Source organism: Ambystoma mexicanum, chromosome 8, assembly GCF_040938575.1.
Source record: "Ambystoma mexicanum isolate Mex_15411 chromosome 8, UKY_AmexF1_1, whole genome shotgun sequence".
In the NCBI taxonomy this organism is placed as follows: Eukaryota; Metazoa; Chordata; class Amphibia; order Caudata; family Ambystomatidae; genus Ambystoma; species Ambystoma mexicanum.
In genome coordinates, this window is record NC_090929.1 from 1273302381 (window position 1) to 1273323338 (window position 20958).

At 42.8% G+C, this 20958-nt stretch overlaps 1 protein-coding gene across 3 annotated transcripts in view; it reads left to right on the top strand.

Annotated features, from left to right (window-relative positions):
• DNTT (DNA nucleotidylexotransferase) overlaps positions 1-20958 on the top strand; it is a 2032862-nt gene that overhangs the window by 934595 nt on the left and 1077309 nt on the right. For all 3 annotated transcript variants that reach the window (XM_069611395.1, XM_069611396.1, XM_069611397.1), the window contains exon 6: positions 14830-14953. In XM_069611395.1, coding sequence (XP_069467496.1) covers positions 14830-14953 — 124 coding nt within the window. The remainder of the gene's footprint in view (positions 1-14829; positions 14954-20958) is intronic.

Here is a 20958-nt window from a genome sequence, read left to right on the forward strand (position 1 = left end):
CCGCATGCCGTGTATGGAAAAGTTCCAATGAAGACAAATGGAACGCCACTGAATGCCGTGTGATTTTCCTGAAAGTACAGCAGTGCGTCCACTCGAATCTATGGACTGTGCTGGAGAAGTATCTAACAGGACCTCGGACATATCTATAAATCGCGTTCTCCCAGGACCGAACGCTTACCTTGGTTAGAAACCTGCATCCTCCTTCGTTCGGGAAATTCAAAAGCTGATGCCTTGTTCGCTGTCTCGACATCGGCACAGCATCCATGCGGACTAGACATAGTCGAAGGACTGTCTATTTAATGGGTGCCGGGAGACACTAAGAACGGACCAATCCATCAGTGCCGCAGTATCTGAAGGGCTGAATGACACAATAAACACCCGGGCACCGCTAATAAAAAATAGCATGTGCCGGGGCAGGCCCTCAAACAGAATGCTAGTTCACAAGAGGAGTACAATTCCGTATATATTGTAGTGTGTAAAAAATATTAAAAACGTGTTAATTAATGACCATCCGTGGCACAGTGCGACCTGTTGCGTTACTGAAGGCTGCACTCAACAGTAAAACATAGATATTTAAATCAGGCCATGAAACAGATACTCCCTGCAGTCCTGTGTGTTAATGACCACATGAGTTAATACCCTCGGTGGTGGACCCGTCCTCAATTAAGAGACACCTTAGATGAAAACCGTGAGGCAGGTAACGAGATCACCTGTCAAAAAAGAGCCACATAATAAGGGCCTAAGATTTAAACATATTTAGCTTCACTCCCTGATTTTAGAAACTGGGTCCAGAGGCCAAAATGACTCTGCAGACAAGCACAGCACTTTGCTTCATACATAACCGAGGAGTTGGATGCATATAGTAGCAGTTGCTAAGGTTTTTTCTTTTTTCTTTTTTTATTTTTTTATCAACCAGAACACACTCAAATGCCCTCTACAGTCCTATATAAATGTAAACATTGAGATAACACTACATTACCTTGTTAACAACAAACATAGGTCTCCTCATGACATAATTGCATATTCATATGTGTTCAATGTGGATGAATACTGTCTTTCTACACATGTTGCCCAAAAATTCATTCACTGAATTGATGCGGACATGACATTGTAGATAAGATATTATAAAATATGCCAATCACAATAGTGCGGCGCTGCCCAATATTCAAATCACTGTGTGTTATTAGTGACCCAACATATCAAATTGTAGCTCAATTCCTTATAACTAGATTATTCCACTCTACTGAGACGTTCAGTCCCTTACGGACTGTATTGAGAGTGTGAATCCATTTTTGCTCAGTACGATGTAGTGTTGTCCCTATATCACCCCCTCTCATATTGCTTTTGATGTGTTGGAGTACGAACCACCTCATGTCTGTATCTTTATGCTGCATCTTAGTAAAATGTTCCACTAGCGGCTTATCTGCCACTTTGTTTCGTATACAGCTCCTGTGTTCTGATATCCGCTGTCTCACTTGACGTGTGGTCTTGCCCACGTATAAGAGTTGACAGGGACAGCTGATAATATAGACCACATTTTTAGTCAGACAATTGGTATGGCAATTCATCTTCCAAATTCTCTGACCATATTGGAATTCTCGTTTCATTTCAGTGAGGGGGCACGCAACACATTTACCGCATTTAAAATGTCGAACAATGGGTGGCAGTATGGGAAAATTGAAAACGAAAGTCTGAAGGGTCCATTATCCCTAAACAAATTGAAACCTACCAAAAACACTATTTAAAATACAACTATATACAAAAAGCGGAGCAAAGTCTGTGGACTCCAAATCATAATAAAAACCAAATGAAACCTAAACCTAAATAACTATATACAAAGGCGGCGGACTAGTCCAACGACTCACTCATTGATGTCCCGGGCCAGGGCATCATCGAACTCCATGTCGAAGTTCTTGAGGCGGGCCTGTTCCCTGGCCTCGAGGTCTCGCAGGGATGCAGCCTTGGCCTCCTCCAACTCCCTGCGAGTTGCCTCGAGTCACTCAGCCCGCCTCAACGCCCGGTGCATGGAGTTCTCCACCCTGGCCATTGTGAGCCGTGCCCTCTTTGCCTGTTGCCGCTCCACATCTATTTGCTGGCCCAACTGCTGCCACATGGAAGAAACTCCCAATCCTGGGTCCTCCTGCCTGCTGGCCGATGCCTGCCCTTAGGATGTTGCCCCGAGCCATGTGGGCTCCCACACTCATCCTGCTCCTGCATCCAATGCAACTGCCTCTGGCAACACGACTTTCCAGACTGATGGAATCCTCTGGTGGCGCTGTGCATGTGCCCTGCTTGATGATGCCTGCACGTCCTCCATCTGCTGGGGTCCAGTTGGTGGCCACCCCTGCTGGACCTCTGACTCCTGACTGTGGCAGGGATGGGTCCTCCACCAGCCTGGCCGCTGGCTCAGGGGCAGCTCCACAGGGGCCCAGGTGATACCTGGGCAGGAAGATGGCACAGAGGACGACTGGCGCATAGGAGGTTCAGTTGAGGAGGGGGGCGCAAGAAGATCCAGCACACTGAAGAACCCAGTGCTGACGACCTGTCCTAGTAGTGCGACACGGCCAGGTATTTGATATGACGTGCCTTGTCCTCACGAGACCCCTGCACATCATCCCGAATAGCACACTGGCGCAATGCCACACCAATTAGGACAAGCTCAATCCGGTCATGGATTGCCACGTCCACAGAGAGAGGAAGGCCAGTTGTTGTATGCACATCCTCTCCCTGAAAACGGGTCTGGACGGAGGCATCCCTGCTGGTACCGGATGATGCAGTCACAGGATTGGGGACAGGATTACACACAGGCACCTCTGCAGTGGCCTGTGCTGCCTCCTGTCCCTGCCACTGGACTGCACCACTAGCACCAGTGGAATCCCCCTTGCCAGGCCCTGTGCATGGGGCTTCCATGCCCTCCTCCTCAACCAAACCCCCCACCAACCTGGATAACTCTGTACCATCTTCCTCCGTAGGCCCCTGTGTGGGCTCAGCTGCCCCTACTGCTGCCGAAGAGTCCATCTCCAACCTTCGCCTCTTGGACCTTCCCTCGGTAGTTGCAGCCGTGGATGCGGCACCAGACTCCTCACTCCCGGAAGATATCAGTACCTGGGAAGGGAGCTGGGCCTTGCCTCTCCAGCTGGCGGTGGGATCCCTACCGCTCTGCATCACAGCACCGTCTCTGCCCTCTTCATCAGTCGACGCTGCAGACAAGGAGAGACAGAACACAGGCATCAGGGCACTGTACAATGGTCTGATACACGCAAGACAGTTGTACATGAGTGTCAGTGTCAAACTTCACAGATGGCATCACACTCGCCAACACTCATATCATTTGAACCCACACACATTCACAAATTAACATGAATCGTGCAGCAGGCAGCAGCATCCATACACACACAACAGCATGAGCATCCGAAGGTTGGCATGACGTCACAAGCATTATGGGTAGTGATGAACACATGCACACATGCCACCAGACAGACATGCATCTATACATCTCCACCACCTGTCACAGTGCAATCATCAGCAACTATGTCGCATCTGCCAATCGGGTGCCTACATGTCTGTGGCACATGCATCTAGGGCATATCACAGTCGCACACATGTCAAACACACACATGCACATGTACACCATGCTCGTACATGAAGGTGGAACCGGCATCAATGTGTCACACCACAACCATGGCATAGTACATACACAGAAATGCTAACATTTGTGCATCTCCACATGCAGTTGTGCATCATGCTTTGGAACACATACACCATTGATGTGCATCACACATAACTGGACTCACATGCAGCATGATCATGTCCCTGTACATACACATCCACACATTGGCCATTTCAGACATATGTCCAAGCCACACACTCCTGGCACACCTCAACATGCACTGCATCCAATGAGTATGCATGATCACTTACCATTTGGGGATCTTGTACATGTGTCACTGTTTTTTTTGTGTTGCTTGTCCTTTTTATATGATGCTCAAGGTGTATCCACAACACAATGGCTGCTCAGTGTGCTGTATGCTGAGCGGTGTGTTGCAGGAGACACACACAGCACACGGTTTTGTGATTAGCAGATTTGGATTGGCCAATGTGCATGCCAACAGGCATTCTGTCTTTTGTTGATGGTACCGCTGGTGGCATGCATTTGTGTATGTCTTTGTATGTGTGGGAGGTTGTTGGTCAGTCATTTCATCTGATTCCCTGTCAGGTGTGATTGTCTCAGGCCTCTTTCCATTTGTCACGTGGCACTTTGTATCTAATTTGTCATGTGTTGTGCTTTTAGTTTGCTCTTTTGCTGTTGCATGCCATGTCATGGTGTGGCCGACAAGGGTGATGGGGGTTGGGAAGGTTTGGGTGACATACCAGTGATTTTTATGGCCTGTTTTGCAGGGGGGGTGGTGTGATATACACCTTGCATGTGTTCCTTTTGGTCACACTGGATTGGTTATGTTTAAGCAGCTAGGGGTGCACACAATGTAGCTTTTCCGTGGAAACATTCTCAGGGTGGAAAGGTTGTGACAGTTGACTGTCTCTTTGTCATCATCGATTGTCACCTGGTATGTGCCAGGCCTGTGTGCACTCCACAGGTGTGGGAGTTTAGGTGAAAAATGTGGCTACAAGCTGGGTCTGGGCTGCCTCACCACGTGCCCTTTCCCCTCCCATGAGCATCGCCTGTGCCTGTGGTTGGGGATTTGGGGGCACCACCATGTTCACCAGTACGCCCCACCGTGTTGCAACATTGTGCAGGACACATGCTGCCACAATGATCCTGCACACTACTGGGGGTGTATATAGTAGCTGGCCGCCAGAGCGGTCAAGCGAGCGGAAGCGTGACTTGAGGACCCCTAATGTGCGCTCCACTATTCCCCTGGTTGCAATATGGGCTGCGTTCTACCTTACCTGGGGTGGTGTGGTGGGGTTCCGTATTGGCGTCATCATGTGGTTGCTCAGAGGGTAGGCACTGTTCCCTGGGGAGGTGAGGATGGTTGTCATTAGTTGGGTTTGTGTATTTGTCTGTGTGTGACATGCATGCATGTGCACAGACATTTGTACTCACCAATGAGCCATGTGTCGCCATGCTTCCCAGCTTCCAGGTCCCGACTCAGGGCAGACATTCTGCATATGAAACTGTCATGGGTAGACCCAGGATAGTTTTCATAGACAGAGGTGTTGATTCCATGGGCATCGCATACAACTTGTACTTTGATGGAATGCCAGTGCTTGCGGTTGCGGTAGATGTTCTCAGTGGCCCTAGGTGGACGTAGGGCCACATAGGTGCAATCTATGGCACCAAGCACTTTGGGGAAGTGTGCCACCCTGTAAAAGTCCTGGACCATGGCCTGCCTTTCTGCAGGTGTTCTGAGCATGTATATGTGCCTGCGGACTGAGGGGTGCGCAGTCATGATTGCCAACACCTGGTGTAGGCAGCGTGACTGTGTGGCCTGTGAGACACCCCCAACTATGGCAGTTGTCTGCTGAAATTACCCAGTGGCCACAAAATGCAGTACATTGAGCACCTTTTTCAAGGGGCTCAGTGCTTGGGAGCACACGGTAGGTGATGTGAGGTCATCCTCCCACTCAGTGACCAGGTTTAGGATGATATGAGGTGGAAACCTATACCTGCCATAGACCTGGTCAACAGGCATTGCGAAAAGGCTGGTCCTGGGCAAAAATATGCGGGGCCTGGTTATTCTCCTCCTCCTGCGGTGTCCCACAATCAGTGCTGCAAGAAATGGAACATTAATCGTAGCTGTATATACGTGTTTGTTGTTTGCGCGCACTTTTATACTGCGCGGGGACGATTCCGCCTGCCTTCGTGTGGCGGACGTGTTTATGCCTGTGCGTGTCTTTTGATGTGCACAGGTTTGCCTTATTCCATTCCACGAATACCTGTTGTTCGCGAGCGTGTGGGCGCTCCGTGTATTTCTCAGCATAACTTCCCGAGTTACGCCTTCATTTTCACGTGTTGTTCCCCATTCTGCGTGTTTCGCCCCCTTTTTGGTGTGTGCGCTACACGTTGTGCACTTTCGCTGTGCCCATCACGCATGGTGTTCGGTATGTCGCAGTGACGTGTGCACCTGTGTGCGCCAGTGTGCACCATGCGCGGTTTCGCCGCAGCTCCCTGGAAAAACACACGCACAGACTTCCATGAATCGCTTGCTTGCGATTCGCACGCGTGCCCTGGATTTTTCACGCTTGTGCCACCGAATTCGCCACACAATTGTTCCATGAATCGGCCCCCTTATGTTCTGTGCCCCAGGTGCATTCTGGAAATATAACCAAGCATAAATGTAATCTACGTAAATAAAAACAACACTTCAAAGTTAGTATAAAAGACGTATGTACAGTACTGGCAAATGAATGTGTAGTTGTAATTTAAAAAGATGTACAAGAGACGTCTTTATTACAATTCAAACGTGTTAACAGAAAATTGAGGTTGAAATGCTATCTGACGGAAACCATAGTTCTACAATGCAGGCTTTAGAACAATGCTGGGAAGTCATACAATTAAAGCTAACTTCAGTTTATATTTCCAGGATCTCAACATCCCTATATTTTGCAGTATTGCATTTTAGCAACACCCTCTTTGATGTAGCTTCTCACTTGTTACACTTACCAATTGTATGTGTTGGCCTACTTTGTTGCAGGACTGTGTTCAACTCCAATTGTTAAAAAAGTGGGAACAGTGCTTTCTTGAATATTTCCTCTGAGTTAAAGTATGGTGAGCGACCTATATGGCAGGACACGCCCAGCACTACAGAGTCACTCTCTAGCGGTCTTTTTTTCTCTGTTGTTTCTGGACATATTTTTAATGAAAAATCTAAATATATCAGAAGAAGTGCTCTTATTAGGGCCCAGTGCAAGGTGCATGATGCAAGGTGCACGGTGGAGATTCAGCATGCTCTTCATATTGTCTTAAAATGGGGGATAGTTTATGCAGCCGATGATGGGGGCAGAACATTGGAATGACATACTTGAACTGGTTATGCCAGTTTGGGAAGCTGCATTCTGGACAATTTACAGTCATCTGAGAAGGTTGGTGGCACAGTCCAGGTACACAGAGTTGCAGTAGTACAGCCTTGCTGAGATTGTGGCTTTACCATGGTGGTGTAAATCTGCAGGGCAAACTAGATAGCCATTTGGGGAAATGTCAGCTGAAAAAAAGATATCTGCAGGTCGTTTTCCCAGTTGAAATAACATGTAGACATGGTGGGGGACAAATGAGGTAGTATTTTCAGATAACGTTGAGCTGAAAGGAGATACGTACAAGTACTTTTTCAGTTGAAATACCTTCACTGTTACATCCTTACACCACAAACTGATGACTTGTCCCATTTGCCCATCTTGGCCAGACCACGTGTTAGTTTTCAGTGATGCTTTCTGTGGTGCCAGACACGAGGTATGTGCTATCGTTCCATTGTTTTTCCATGATTGTTTTTTTGTGAAGAGGACAGGCTGCAATCCTTCAAGTTTACAGAAACTGTGGTTTGTATTCATGAATGTCCTCTCTACATCAAATCAACTTAAATAGAGGCCTGAGGGGGCTATCCCTCTCAACCAAACAATAAATAACACTAAAACGCCCCAAACTGAAAAACAACCACAGGTGGCATTAATCCATATTCTAATTATATAGTCTGGAGTACAGTCAATACCAAAAATGTTATTTTATTTAAAACATCGACGAAAAATATGTTTTTTTTGTTTTTTTCTTTCTTACGTGAATAATCACGAGACATTACAAATTAAACTCTGCTACCAAATACTCTAATTAGCGTTGTCAGACACTATTTAAAATCAAACAATTTATTGCAATTGCCCGTTGGCCTAATACACTAATTTACACCTTACACATTCATGCATCATAATCATCACTCATACCACTAATAATGTGACATGTTTCATTTAAAGCCAAGACATATAGTTTACAATAATTAAATTGGTGGAAATGCATCAGGGAATCGTTGTCTGACAACCTGGTACCCTTGGCTCAGTGTTGCAGTACATCAATTGTATTTTCCTAAACTTACAATACATAAATATGACAACGAATTAGCAAACAGCAAATTAATAGTTCAATACTACTGAGACAAGTTCAATTTAAAATAGTCGAAAGAAAGCTTTAAAATACTCTGCGATGTTCAGCCAAGTTGCTGCATGTGCTCTTCTAATTAGCAGTCATGTGTAGAATTACACTTCATGACACCTGTGAGGGTAATCAACAAACAACTTTGATTAGAGAAAAATGCGTAATATACGCCTTCAACATCCATTCTAGTTACATATTCTAAAGGCTGTATTATGATTAAAAGTCACACTCACACCGAGAGACTTTCACACGTGTCAGGGTATCAACTACCCTGTTGGGGTCAAAAAGCCTGTAGTTATTGAAGACCATGAGGGGACACTTCAAAAGGGATGCTATTGAAAAGACAAAAGCATCAAAGTTCCTTTTTACTGCACTCATTTAAAAAATGATGGCTCCCACTAAAACTTCAATTCGTTATGCGCCACACATAGCAAATGCTCATGCTTAAGCCATATCTGTGGCTGCAAATGTCAACGTGTTGTTATCTATTTTCAATTTAGTATCGTAACTCATTAATTGTGTCTAGAAGACACATTCCCAATATTACATGCAATCATTAAGTAAAGTAACATGATAAAAGAATAGCCAGAAGGAAAAGTGATCTTAGGGTCACCCCTTGGGAAGAAAGAATGAGTGATCCTTGCATTAAGGCTCAGATTTGCTTTCTTCCAGCATGATGCACATGAGACCTCCTTTGTTTCCTTTCCTTGAGTTAAGAAACTATTACTACTACAGAGCCACCTAAAGCAACACTAATTAGTCAACCCTGGCTAACTGAATTGTACATGTACTCTGCAATCCACCACATAAGAACACCATGTTGTGCCCTATGAACCAACTTGGTTTTACTCAGAAATCGCCTTAAACTGGATTATATTTATCAGAAAATGCAGGGAGCTCTGGAGAAGCTCACTAAGAGAGTATTCCAAATAAGGCCATCAACTGAACATCTGGCAAAAGGCAAACTCAAAATGGGTGGAGTTGTCAAGCATGAGAAGCCCGTTATTTATAAATAGCAATACCTCAAACCTCATATATTCACTCAGTGTCTTCAAGTATGAATGCCCACATTATGTCATATGAACTGAAATAATGCATTTTCAACATGTTTCAGTATTTTGATATGTAGACCAACTTTGTTTGGTTTTTCTTTATGTCGGTCTGTATTAAGTCATCCTTTGTATATCTAATCCTTGATCTTCTTTGGGTAATCACTTCTTTACCATATCCTCTTTCCAAGAGTCTATCCTAAAGTTCATCCAGTTGTTTCTCACATGTCTCTGGACCATTTAGAATCCTCTAAATTATCATCCTGTGACTGTATGATATTCCTTTAACGTTGGCTGGTCGGTACAAACTCAGTTGATGTAAGAGGTTGTTACGACCAGTTTCTTTTCTATATAGTTTTTTAATTAGTTTGTGTTCTTCAAACTGCAGTTTAATGTCCAAAATGTATAACTCTGGAGAACCTACAAACAGGTAATACTGAATTGCACATGAACGGTACACATAATGGGTTATTTCAGTGCAGTTTGGGCTGGATCCTGGGATTGTATTAAAATACCCTCCTCCAGATGCCATGTAATGGTCCAAAGTTTACTTTCAAAGGAAATCTTTTACATGCTTCACTTCACATGTTCTCATAAAAATGCATTAGTGATGAAAGGTCAAAGAAAAGGTGGCTGACATTCAGATATCTGGCACACAGATATTTGCCTTGAATTAGTCAAGGTGAAAGGGTATGAAGAATATGTACAACAGGGGAATGTTGCTTTGGCTAGTGGTTGCCTGTAGATGGAATATTTAGGAAATTGTATCGCCATTGACCTCCGGTGTAAAACAGCTGCAATTGCAAAAGTATCAAATGCATTTAACATGAAGACAATGTACCTAAAATGTAATCATGAAATAAATTGTGCATCGTAACTGGATATGTTTTTCCTACTAGTAAGTCCCGGGAGATTTTGTAAATAAAATGGGGGTCACCATGTATCAAATTGCCTGAAAATTATACAACATGTAAAAATATCAAATTTCTTTGCAAAATATTCATTAACATCTCTAAATGTTTGCCATGCATTGCAGAAACAGAACGTATATATTTTATGAATATAGCATATATTGGTCAGAAATTTGACAACTAAAAAACAAGCATTTCTTTCCTCCCACCTTCGTAATCAGGTGACTGGAAAGCTACTCCTCTGTGACAAGCCATGGGTGGGGTTAGAGTGAGAAATAATAGCATACACATAGGATAGAAGAGACAATTATGGAATATTGTGCAAAGAAGAGTCAGACGGGCAAACGAGAAATTGGAGAGCAGAACGACTAATTCTACCCAAAGGACATATCTGTCCATTAACCCAGACAGAGTGGAGAACAGCCCATAGAAGGAAGACCAGTCTGTGCTTGGTGATTGATTTCCAAATAGGCCATCATTGAGGGTTTGTGGACAAAATGTTGGCTGACTTCCTGGATTCCTTGCTGGTTCTCCCAAAATCAGAAGTTACATCTTAAAAGGTAAATTAATAGAAAAACCTACCAATCCCCAAATTGTCCCATTTGATCAGGCTAATGTGGATAGATAAAAAGGGCTTGGAATGAAAGGGGGTGCAATTTGAAAACTGATCACAGGTGCTAATATCCCAATTTTCTGTGTTCCTCATATATCAAATAAAAAGTGAGATATTGTTCTTTACGTCCTAATTGACTTTCTATTGAAAATTAAATATATAACTGAATATATTTAGTGCCACAGTAATGCAGAACACTTTATATAAAACTAGATGTATTTAAAGTTTAAGTAGTGGTTTAAGCAGTGTAATGGCGGCTAGCGGACTATTAACAGCCTCTCGATCTACATGCAAGAGGAACTGGGCCCTGGAAAGCCCTTGCACCAAGAATGGAAGGCCCACCCATAGGACAAAGTTCAATTGTCTTTATTGCGCATTCAAATTTCCCTGGTATTGCAGCATGAACAATGTAACATTATCCACACGCTCTCATTGTCTAGGCGACTATCAGCCGGCTTTGATAGCGCATGGCATTACAAAATGTGGTTACATGCCAAAAACCTGACAGGGGAAGGAATTGGTTAGTGAGGTGAAATACATATATTTTCTATAAGGGATTAGCATATTAATTGAGTAAACTATACCTGGTGGCTCCTTGTGATACCACCTCCAAAAGTATGAAATGCAAAGTTACAGGTTACAGGATGGTCGATCAGGATTGTACAGAAATGGTCTCCTCATCGTTGGCCCCTCTGACAGATAACAGACCAAGTGCAACAACTCAATGTAGTGGAAATTACCCCGAAGTTGCTGTTTGTTCAATCAATTTGCACTATCATTTGCAGTCTCATCTATTCTGTGATATCATCTGGGTTTGGTCTGAATGGCTGACTGAGTTAGTAACATCTCTCACACTTGTGATACATCAAAGATGAAAGAGAGAAGGGGGCTACAAGCAATTTACACCTCTTGTTTCTCTGTCGATGGGCTGAGAGCAGAATGGGTGCAACAAGGGCTATGTTTAGGTCCCGCTCTTCAACAGTGTTGAATCTAATTGGACAATAGTGTAAATGCATAATGCCATTGCCTGGAGTGACATCACACAGTTAAAGCAACCAAGGAAAACCATAGTTCTAGATCATATGCGTGTGCAACAAAAGGCATGCTCAACAAATTCATTCTGTTTATGAAGAACTGTATGAAGATAATTCCTCTGCATTCCCCTGTCTTTCAATGCAAAGGCAGAGTCAGGTGCAATGTTGGAGGAAAGAGTGTCTTCAACTAAGTAACTGTTACTGGAGAACAGTACATCTCCAGCCCAGAAATATACAGAGACTGAAAGCATTACATGTAGGCCCATTTAAAACTGGGCATGTAGCTGGATTGACAGGAATACATTCATGTTCAAGGATGGCCACACACACATCAATAAATGAAAAGAACAAATCCATGTTTAATGAAAGCACATATACATGTATATAGAGAACAGCACCCACACATTCAGAAAGATTAGTATACATGTGGGTTCAGAACAGAACACATACATTGCAAGAACACTAACTGTGAATTCAAACTTACATTAGCCAATGCAAACAAGCACGTTTTGTATGCGTGTACATGACACTTCGTCTCATGCTAGCTGGTCATTGTTTATATGTCAAGTGGCCTCTATGTAGTTAATACATTCACTTTCTCACACCTGCATAGGGGGTTCGAGGAGTTGAAAGGTATTTTAAATCTTATTTCTCCATTAACTTTCTCTGGTACCATACTTGTCTTGATGGCGGAGAAAATCAAATGTGTTATCCATATTTGCAGTATGTGAAATGGCTCTATTGAGAAATTAATTGAAAGTTGTTGACTTTGTAGATTTATAATAGTGATATTCATATAGGGAGGTAACATTTAATTTTGTTTAAGTATTTTCTTTGGAAACCAACAATACTGTAGTGGTCTCCCAAGATGAAGCTGGAGATCCATTTAGTTGAAACTTCTTCCTTTAAATACATTTCAATTTTTGAATACCTCACTGTCTGTTCTTTGACCTGAATTGTGAAGAGGAATGGTATGAATGAGAGTATTAGAAGGGCATGCGTGGGCCAATATCAAAGTATAGTTCAGACTTCAACATGCACTTAATCAGAAATACACCTGAGGCCCTTTTTTGTACTCTATGCTTAACAAAGGAAGAAGGCATTTTTTTACTTGACAAACTAGGGATCTTTGCTGTTCAATACAGTGGCCTCAAATAGTTTCCATTGTAGGCAGTATTTTGCAATGAACACTTTTAGGCTTGATGCTGTAATTGCTGTAATTGCGTGTGCCCTTATGCCTATGGGCTTCTCATTGATGCATTACAAATAACAAATTAATAAAAAAAAATGGCAGAATTCCATCTATTTTCACAAGTGCAGTTTGGTATTATATATTGGTCATTATGGGCCCTTCAATATTACAAAATCATATGGTTTTGGTATACCCTTTAATTCCCACATTTTCATGGGTGCATTTAGGGAATACATATTGGTTTGTTAAGTGTCCCAATCAGAGGACAATTGCTGAGTTCACACAGCTTTCAGTGTAGTGATATTTCTTGAAAGGAAAAACAGGGGTCCTGAAGTACCTTAATTCTCCCTGGCAGGGAGCACAGTTATTGACTGCATTCATATAGGATTGGCAATAGTTTGCTCCCAAAAGCAGCCCAGTGATTCACCTGCACAATGCCATAAAGCCTGACTATGGACAGATGGCAGGGCCTGTCTCCAAAGGCCAACAACATCACGACCCCACGTGCCTAAGGCCACCAACATTCAACCACAACTAATGGCAATGATATACCTACTTCCATGACCACCCTAATCTCAATAAGATGAATTGAAGGAGGGCTGGGCCTATGTCCAGCAGGTGTTCCGGCAGACAGCAGAGTTGAGTGGTCTGTCTCCAAGGGTTTAGCAGGCTTTAAAACCAATGCTGGCAGACTCCGCTGCTCACTCAAATTTCTCCAGAGTCTGCGACATTGTCAGGAGCTACAGAGATGGTGGTGATGTTGGGAGCTGTAGAGGTGGGGGCAGTGTCAGGAACTACAGAGATGTTGTTAATGTAAGAAGCTGCAGTGAGGGTGGCAGTGCTATTAGCTCCAGATGTGGTATAGTGTCAGGTGATGCAGGGGTGGTGGCACCCCCAAACTCCCTCAACACACTCCACTCTACTGTCTGTTTAACAAAAGGGGGCATCTGCCCTCATGCCACATGCCATATACCGAAACCTCCCAATGTCCACTCCCCCTCCCCACACCATCTCACATTGCTCTTAACCCCATTCACCCAACCTCAACCTATATTCTCTCACACACTCGTACCAGCATGAGCTCCTTACATCATGGTCCTACCCACCATGCTCCACTGCATGGCTCCGTTCAATGAACACTGGGTGTGGTAAGTGGACGGCGCTTTCGCTGAGCCTGTGTCAGCTCTGTGGGCCAGCAGGAATGTTGATGCATATTCCATGAAGGCGGATTCATGAATCCATCTTTGAGGAATATGCATAGATCAAGCCTCTCATTCTATCTATCTATCTATCTATCTATCTATCTATCTATCTATCTATCTATCTATCTATCTATCTATCTATCCATCTATCTAGATATCTCACACTGTCTTACTCCCATTACGAAAGATGTGGCAACCTAAAAATCCTAGATTTGGATTTTCACCACCCTTTTCTATCAAAAAATATGTAGTAGTGTTTGCATAATTTTTGTAGATGCTTTATCAAGTGTTCTGTTTCCTAAATGCAGAGATTATATATTGGTAGGCAATACTTCAAATTCGATTTGTCAACTAACTAGAACAGGGAAGCCTATTTAGAAAGTTGGCAGGCGCTACAAAAATAATATGTGTATCAAAAAAAGGCAGTGGGCCGAAATTAAAGAGCGAAAGCAGTAATTAAGTCTAAGTGACCAAGAGGTGCATATTAGAACATATGAAGCAATTTAGCCTTAAAAGCAAACAAGGCATCACAAGTCTTCGCTTCTTATGAAGTTACATATTGAACAGATGTACTCTCCAATGGCATTGTATGCATCCATTTCATGAAGTTCATTTCCAGTATTATGCATCTTGAAGCTACCTATGCCCATAGTATTCACATTGGTGATGCCTTTATTCATGACAAATTATAATAATGAGTGTTAATCCAAAATAATGTGTTTTGTTTTAGCTGTTTACAACAATTTTTGGTGTGGGATTACGGACTGCTGAAAAGTGGCACAGACTGGGCATTCGGACACTGGAAGAAATAAAATCTAACGAGAACCTGAAGTTCAGCAAAATGCAGATAGCAGGTAATACAGAAATCATGGCTCTTTCTAACTTCACATTGCCCATCTGCCCTGGTCTCTTCTAAAGGATGTGTGTTTATGTAATTCAGATTATCTCCGTGGTAGGGGTTTAAAGAATAAACCACTGTGTTAACACTTTCGTGCAATATCAGGAAATCTCATTGAGCATCTTCCTATTATCAGGTCTAGTTTATCTACAAAGATGGAAACAATTCTCCTCACATTCATATCTAAATTGGTTACACATATTTGAAAAGGCCTTGTGCCTAACATAGATCCTTGTGATGCTCCACTAAAAACCCAAGACCTTTCTGAAACCAGTTGTGGCTGGCGGTTTCTTTAATTGGAGGGGCGTCAATGTTTTCCACACATTTGTGGAAGTGCCCGAACATATCAAGGGGCCTGAACCAACCAATGGGGGATTAGAGTTTACCCCTGAGAACATTTTATAAATAATGGGTTAAAATGGTGCATTTTACAGCACACATTCTGTGAAACATTGGGTAAAAAAGCAAACAGATTGCAATTGGTTTTGTGGGGTAAGTCATGAAAATATCCAATAGATGCAAGTCACCAACAGTGTAGAAGAGCATTTCCTGATGCATTCTCATGATGCCTCTTTCCACAATATATGCCAGCATAAAAATATGTTCATGCTATATGTGCCCATACATGTCCATGGTGGCTGCAACAATATGTGCCAGCATTCCCATGTCAAAACCTACTTGTGTTTGCCTTGTACATAATGCTACTAATGACACTATTAGAAAAGATGCCCATGATAGCTCTCCAAATATATCCCAGGATCCCCACATAAAGACAGACTACTGCTGGCTTTGCCAGGAAAATGCCATGCCACAATAGAAAGTCAGTGTAGTCACGTAAGAACACTCATCCTACTTGCATTACCCTTGATGTCAGTTAATAATGCAATGCCACAGTAAGAAAATATATCCAGATGGGATTATTTTCAATTTTGTCTAGCCAAGCAATGACATTTATCCTGTTTGCTTTACCTTTGATGCCCAGGAACAAAATGCCATGTAACATTCTGGCTGGCCCACAGTAGGCCAGGCTAGCCACACAATAACACTTTCATGCGTGTTTTACCATTGATGCACAGTTAAAGATAACATGCCAAATGCTGTATAGCCATACTGGCTGCCAAATTGCTCCCATTACATCCACCCCAAATCAGCGGCCCGGGCCCGGCAAAATCATAAGCACCCACATTCAAACAGCATTAACTCACACATTCAGAAAGCATTCACCCCCTCATTCACAAGCTCACCTGTTAAGTATTTCAATCCGGCGATACACCCTGGTCTCAGCCTAGTATGCAGCGCACAACTGAAATGCTTATTTTGTTATATATGTAGGTTCAATATTTGAGAGATACACTACTCATATCACACCCCTTTTTCAAATATCCCGGGTCACGGTGGACCAGGAAGCAGGCTGGTTGGTAAAGGTAATATTTATTTATTTATTTAGAATTCAAGATAATCATACACTTTTTAATATATGGGGCAGCAATCACCAATGTGGTAGAGATAACACTCAAGTTAGGATTTCCCCCTGCAATATTCCTCACCCACGAATAATCAATTCTGAATAGATATAAGGAAGCATATAAGGAAGCAGCAGGTCATCAGGTCATCAGGAATGAGGAATAAGAAACAAAATTCAAATCCAAACTTCCCTCCCCAAACAAGAGAGAAAAACGGATTTGAAACTCTTGCAATGTTAAAATGACACTCAGAAATGGCTGAATAAAACAATGAATGTGTGCAAAAATCTTTAAATAAGTACAATTCTCTACAGGAGAAACACTGGAAAGTTACAAGCAATCATAAGCAATCGATTGAGAAAAAGCATACACTCCGAAAATGAATGTAAGGTTTAAAACAATTGATAGTAAAAATAACACGTGTAAAACTTTGCAAAAATGCTCATTCATGCCTGAAATTAACCAAGCGGTTTATGATTAAAACAGGTGTAATTCACTGATTTGGTTGCAGGTTTCGATTGGGGTGTAGCTATAGGTACAATCAGGAGGTGACATGAAGTCTCTAGCTATTAAACTGAGGGAGATATGCAATGTAGAAGAAGAGGCGTTTTTTTTTTAGAAAAATCAGGTAGTGAAAACAGAAAAGAAATTCAGTTTGGACAAGACAGTTTTACTTTATACTAGAGCATTCAGGCTAGAATACCAAAGAGGGACACAGTAAGCTCCAGGGTTGATTAATGAGTTCAACCCTAGTTCCCGAGCGCCCGCCCTGGCGGAACCAGTCCGATCACTCGAAATAGGATTGATAGCTAATGATTTAAATTACAAGAATTACTAAATAGATAGCGCTTGCACTAGAAATCAATGACAGATTTGCAATAAGGATTCTGACAATGTTACAAGTTATTAAGGTAAGGATAGGATGGTTTAGAGATTGGGATAGGACAAGGCAAGGCAAGGTATGCTATGGTTTTCTATGGTTCCTTTTGATACTGACAGTCCACTTTTAGTTTGGATTTTGGACAGTCAGCGCTCTGGATCACGACACGGATTTGGTCTAACACAGGACAGATGGACAAAATCAGCAGGCATAGTTTCGATACCCGGTAGCACTCCTGGTTACTGAATACAACAGATCAGCTGGTGGCAGGTTTGCATTTAGTGAGCAGCAAGCTAGGTTAAATTCAGGATGCTTTCCAAAACACCACAGCTTCCCTTTGGTTATTGGAATAATTAAAAATTCAGGACTAACTGAAGCAGGAACAGCAAGGTTTGGCCTTGTAGTTGGGATCTGGATTCTAGATGGATAATTGCAAGAAGGCAGGAACAGGCAGGACACCGGGCAGGAAATCAGGAATCAGTCAGGAATCAGTGTGTCCGTGTGTTGTCAGGGGTTCTTATTTATAATGCCATGTGACATCATCACAATATATGACAGGACAGGCTTTAGTACACACGCCCCTAACAATAGGATTGGGCAAGGTTAGTAATCTCCGCCTTGCTCTCTGCTGGTTGGATTTCTAAGGGGATGATGTCAGGTTTATGAGGTGAAGTTTACAATGTCCCTACACTCCCACATTTACTTTACTAAAAATCTGATTTGCCAAAAACCTACATTTCTTTACTTGCAATCACTTGGCAAATTATACACACAGGTTACATATGATGTGCAGCAGAGATTAGTCCAAACCTCCAGTCTATGCGACCTTGTTTCGCCTTTCTGATACATTTTGGTAATTTTAAACATGAAAGATGTGGCCTAAAATTCCCCAACTTTATACACTGATGCAAATTATCCCCAGGGATGTTTGTACAAAATGTTATGTTTGCAACAAGGATTCTTTTCTTGTAATACAACATGTATCACCATTTCTGTCTAGAGTGTGTCAAGACATTCTACCAAGTTTTAAAATACATGCCGGAATTCCACTTTTACGCTGTGGAAATTCCAAATTTTTACCAATTTTGGCAGCTGAGATACAAGTCTTTTAAAGTTCTTTATAAAATAGTCTTAAGAACTAATGGGAGTCATTGTCTGTCATTTTTTTCTTCCCAGCTGACACGAACTGGCATTTCCTTTCAAGCAGGATAGAGGGTTGCTTCAGCCTGAGTGAAGTTTTATGGTCTTTGACACCTCCGGCTTCCTTTCCTGGGATGCGGCATTGTCCTGAATTCCAATAGAGGCAAAAGTCTGCTCCACCCTATAATTATCAGTGGTTTGGCAGGATCTGCTGGGAGAGATAGCGCTTTTGGCAGAAAACCTGTTTTTCAACTTGGTAACTCAAGCCACCCTGGGTTTAACATCTTTCACTTTTGACCTTAAAATCCAGAATTAAATAAGCCTGTTACAGCAAATAACACATGTGATATATTCTCCCCAGTAAAAAACCCCTTTATATTTCTAAAGACAAGTAAAACTTGTATTCATAAGTTTACTGTTTTAAAACACATGCATTTGTTTTTCTTTATTTTGTAAGCAGCCTATTTTCACACTTGGTGCAAACTGACATTTCTTTCTTTCATTTGGTTTTGGGCCACTCACTCAGATTTCCACAATGTCCTTGCAGCTAAATTAATTTTTCTTTGAATGGATGAGTTTTATCTGAACACTGGTATATGAAACTGACCAGGTTCAGATAGTTAATGTTCTTTTGAAGACAGTTGGAGTTCAATACATTGTGGCGAAACACACACACTTTCCTGTGCGAGTAAAATCAGAGTTCTTGGTTACTTTTTTCAAAGTTACTTTTGACAGGGGCTGTCATTCACAAATTAGGCCCTGTTTTGCTGAGACACAATGGATGATCCTGGGCATGGCATGGCCTTTTTAATCACAGTGATTTCAAAATGAATGGATGGAATTAGCGTCAAAGGCAGCTTTAACAAAGAGTGAAACAGTTTCTTTTTAAAAGGAAATTTTGGGGTTTTTCAGCAAGGCAATGCTGCCTATTTACTTAATTTCATGTTAAATGTTGCAGAGCACACTGGCACATTCCTGCAGTGTGTACTCTGCCCCCCCCCCTAGCTGAAATGTGTGTGGCAGGGTGGTGCAGCCATTTTTCTGGTGGTTGTAAAAAATGTAATTTTGAGATCCTGCTGTGCACAGGAGTCAGCGCAGCCATTTTGCTGTTTCTTGCACCAATGCATCAAAGTGATGTGGTGAAGCACAGCTTAGTGGGTCAATATATCCCACACACCCATACACCATTCACTTGCTCATTCACATGTACACCCATTCAGTATGCACTCCCCATTCACCTGCACACCCAAACAACATTCAAAGACACACTCAACCATGATAGGATATGATATGTTATGATATGATATGGCATTTATAAAGCGCCTATACACAAGTGTTTAAAGGCGCAACGATGCAAGGGAGGGAAAACAAATGGAGGACAGAGACAGTGATACTATTAGGGCAGGTGACATTGAGATTGCACAAGTACAGGGGAGGGGGCAAGGGGAAAGGTGCAGGGGGAAGGGGAGAGGACAGTGAAGTACATAGGATAAAAGTAAGATATAAATAAGGACAATAAATACAAGTATGGCCAGCTGGTGGTAAGTGCAAGGGTAAGTGCAGACATCAGGTATCAAGTGCCTGTAGGGGCTGTGGGGATACAGAACAGTCCCTGAGTTCAAGGGTTGCCAGGGGGGCAGTGCAGGTGTGTAACTGGCGAGGAGGGGATCTGGGCCCGAGATCAGAGGCTAGCCAGGTAACCAGTGCAGTTTCAGATTCAGCCAGGAGATCAGCAGAGTAGAGGAGGAGAGAAAGCAGCAGAAGCAAAGGGGACCATACACCATTCGCTCTCTCATTCAAAGATGCACATACTGATGCAAAAACCCATGCATACATACATACTGAAATGCATACTTATTTTTTTCCCCTTCATCCCTGTGACCGACTCTGCTCATCATGCCATCTGCCAAGATGGCCCTCCAGCTCCCTTGCAGAATGCAACAGGAAGCTAGGAGTGCTTCTTGGTTCCTGTACATGTGTGGATGAGCCGGAGCGCTTGAAGTATAACTCCCCAGGCCGTATGAATGTGCATGGAGATGCAGGAGCACAGCCTATGCACATTCAGAGATGCAGTTCCCTTGGCCTGCATTCCTCAAAGGGCCATGCAATGCGTGGGAAGCAAAACACACCTGGCCTTTCATGGTTCATTGGGCATTCCATGGGAAAATAACTTTCCACTTGACAAAGCCATATAAAGATTGCTCCATCAGCTGTTTACTGCAGATGAGGGATCATTCAGCATTTTCACTGAGCTGAATGGGTGACGGATCAGTGCTCCATTGCCCATTATGGGCAAGCAGGCCCTGCCAGAAAATGTGCCATTTGACGAGGGTTTAAAAATAACCTTAGTTTGATACAGAAGTCCGAAGCTTCATTCTAGTGCAAGGCCTATGTACATTAGCTGTTTTTCTGCTTGGTATTCAACCTTTCCACATTGCGTCCTCCTCATTGAAGCATCTCTGAATGTTCCCCTCCAAG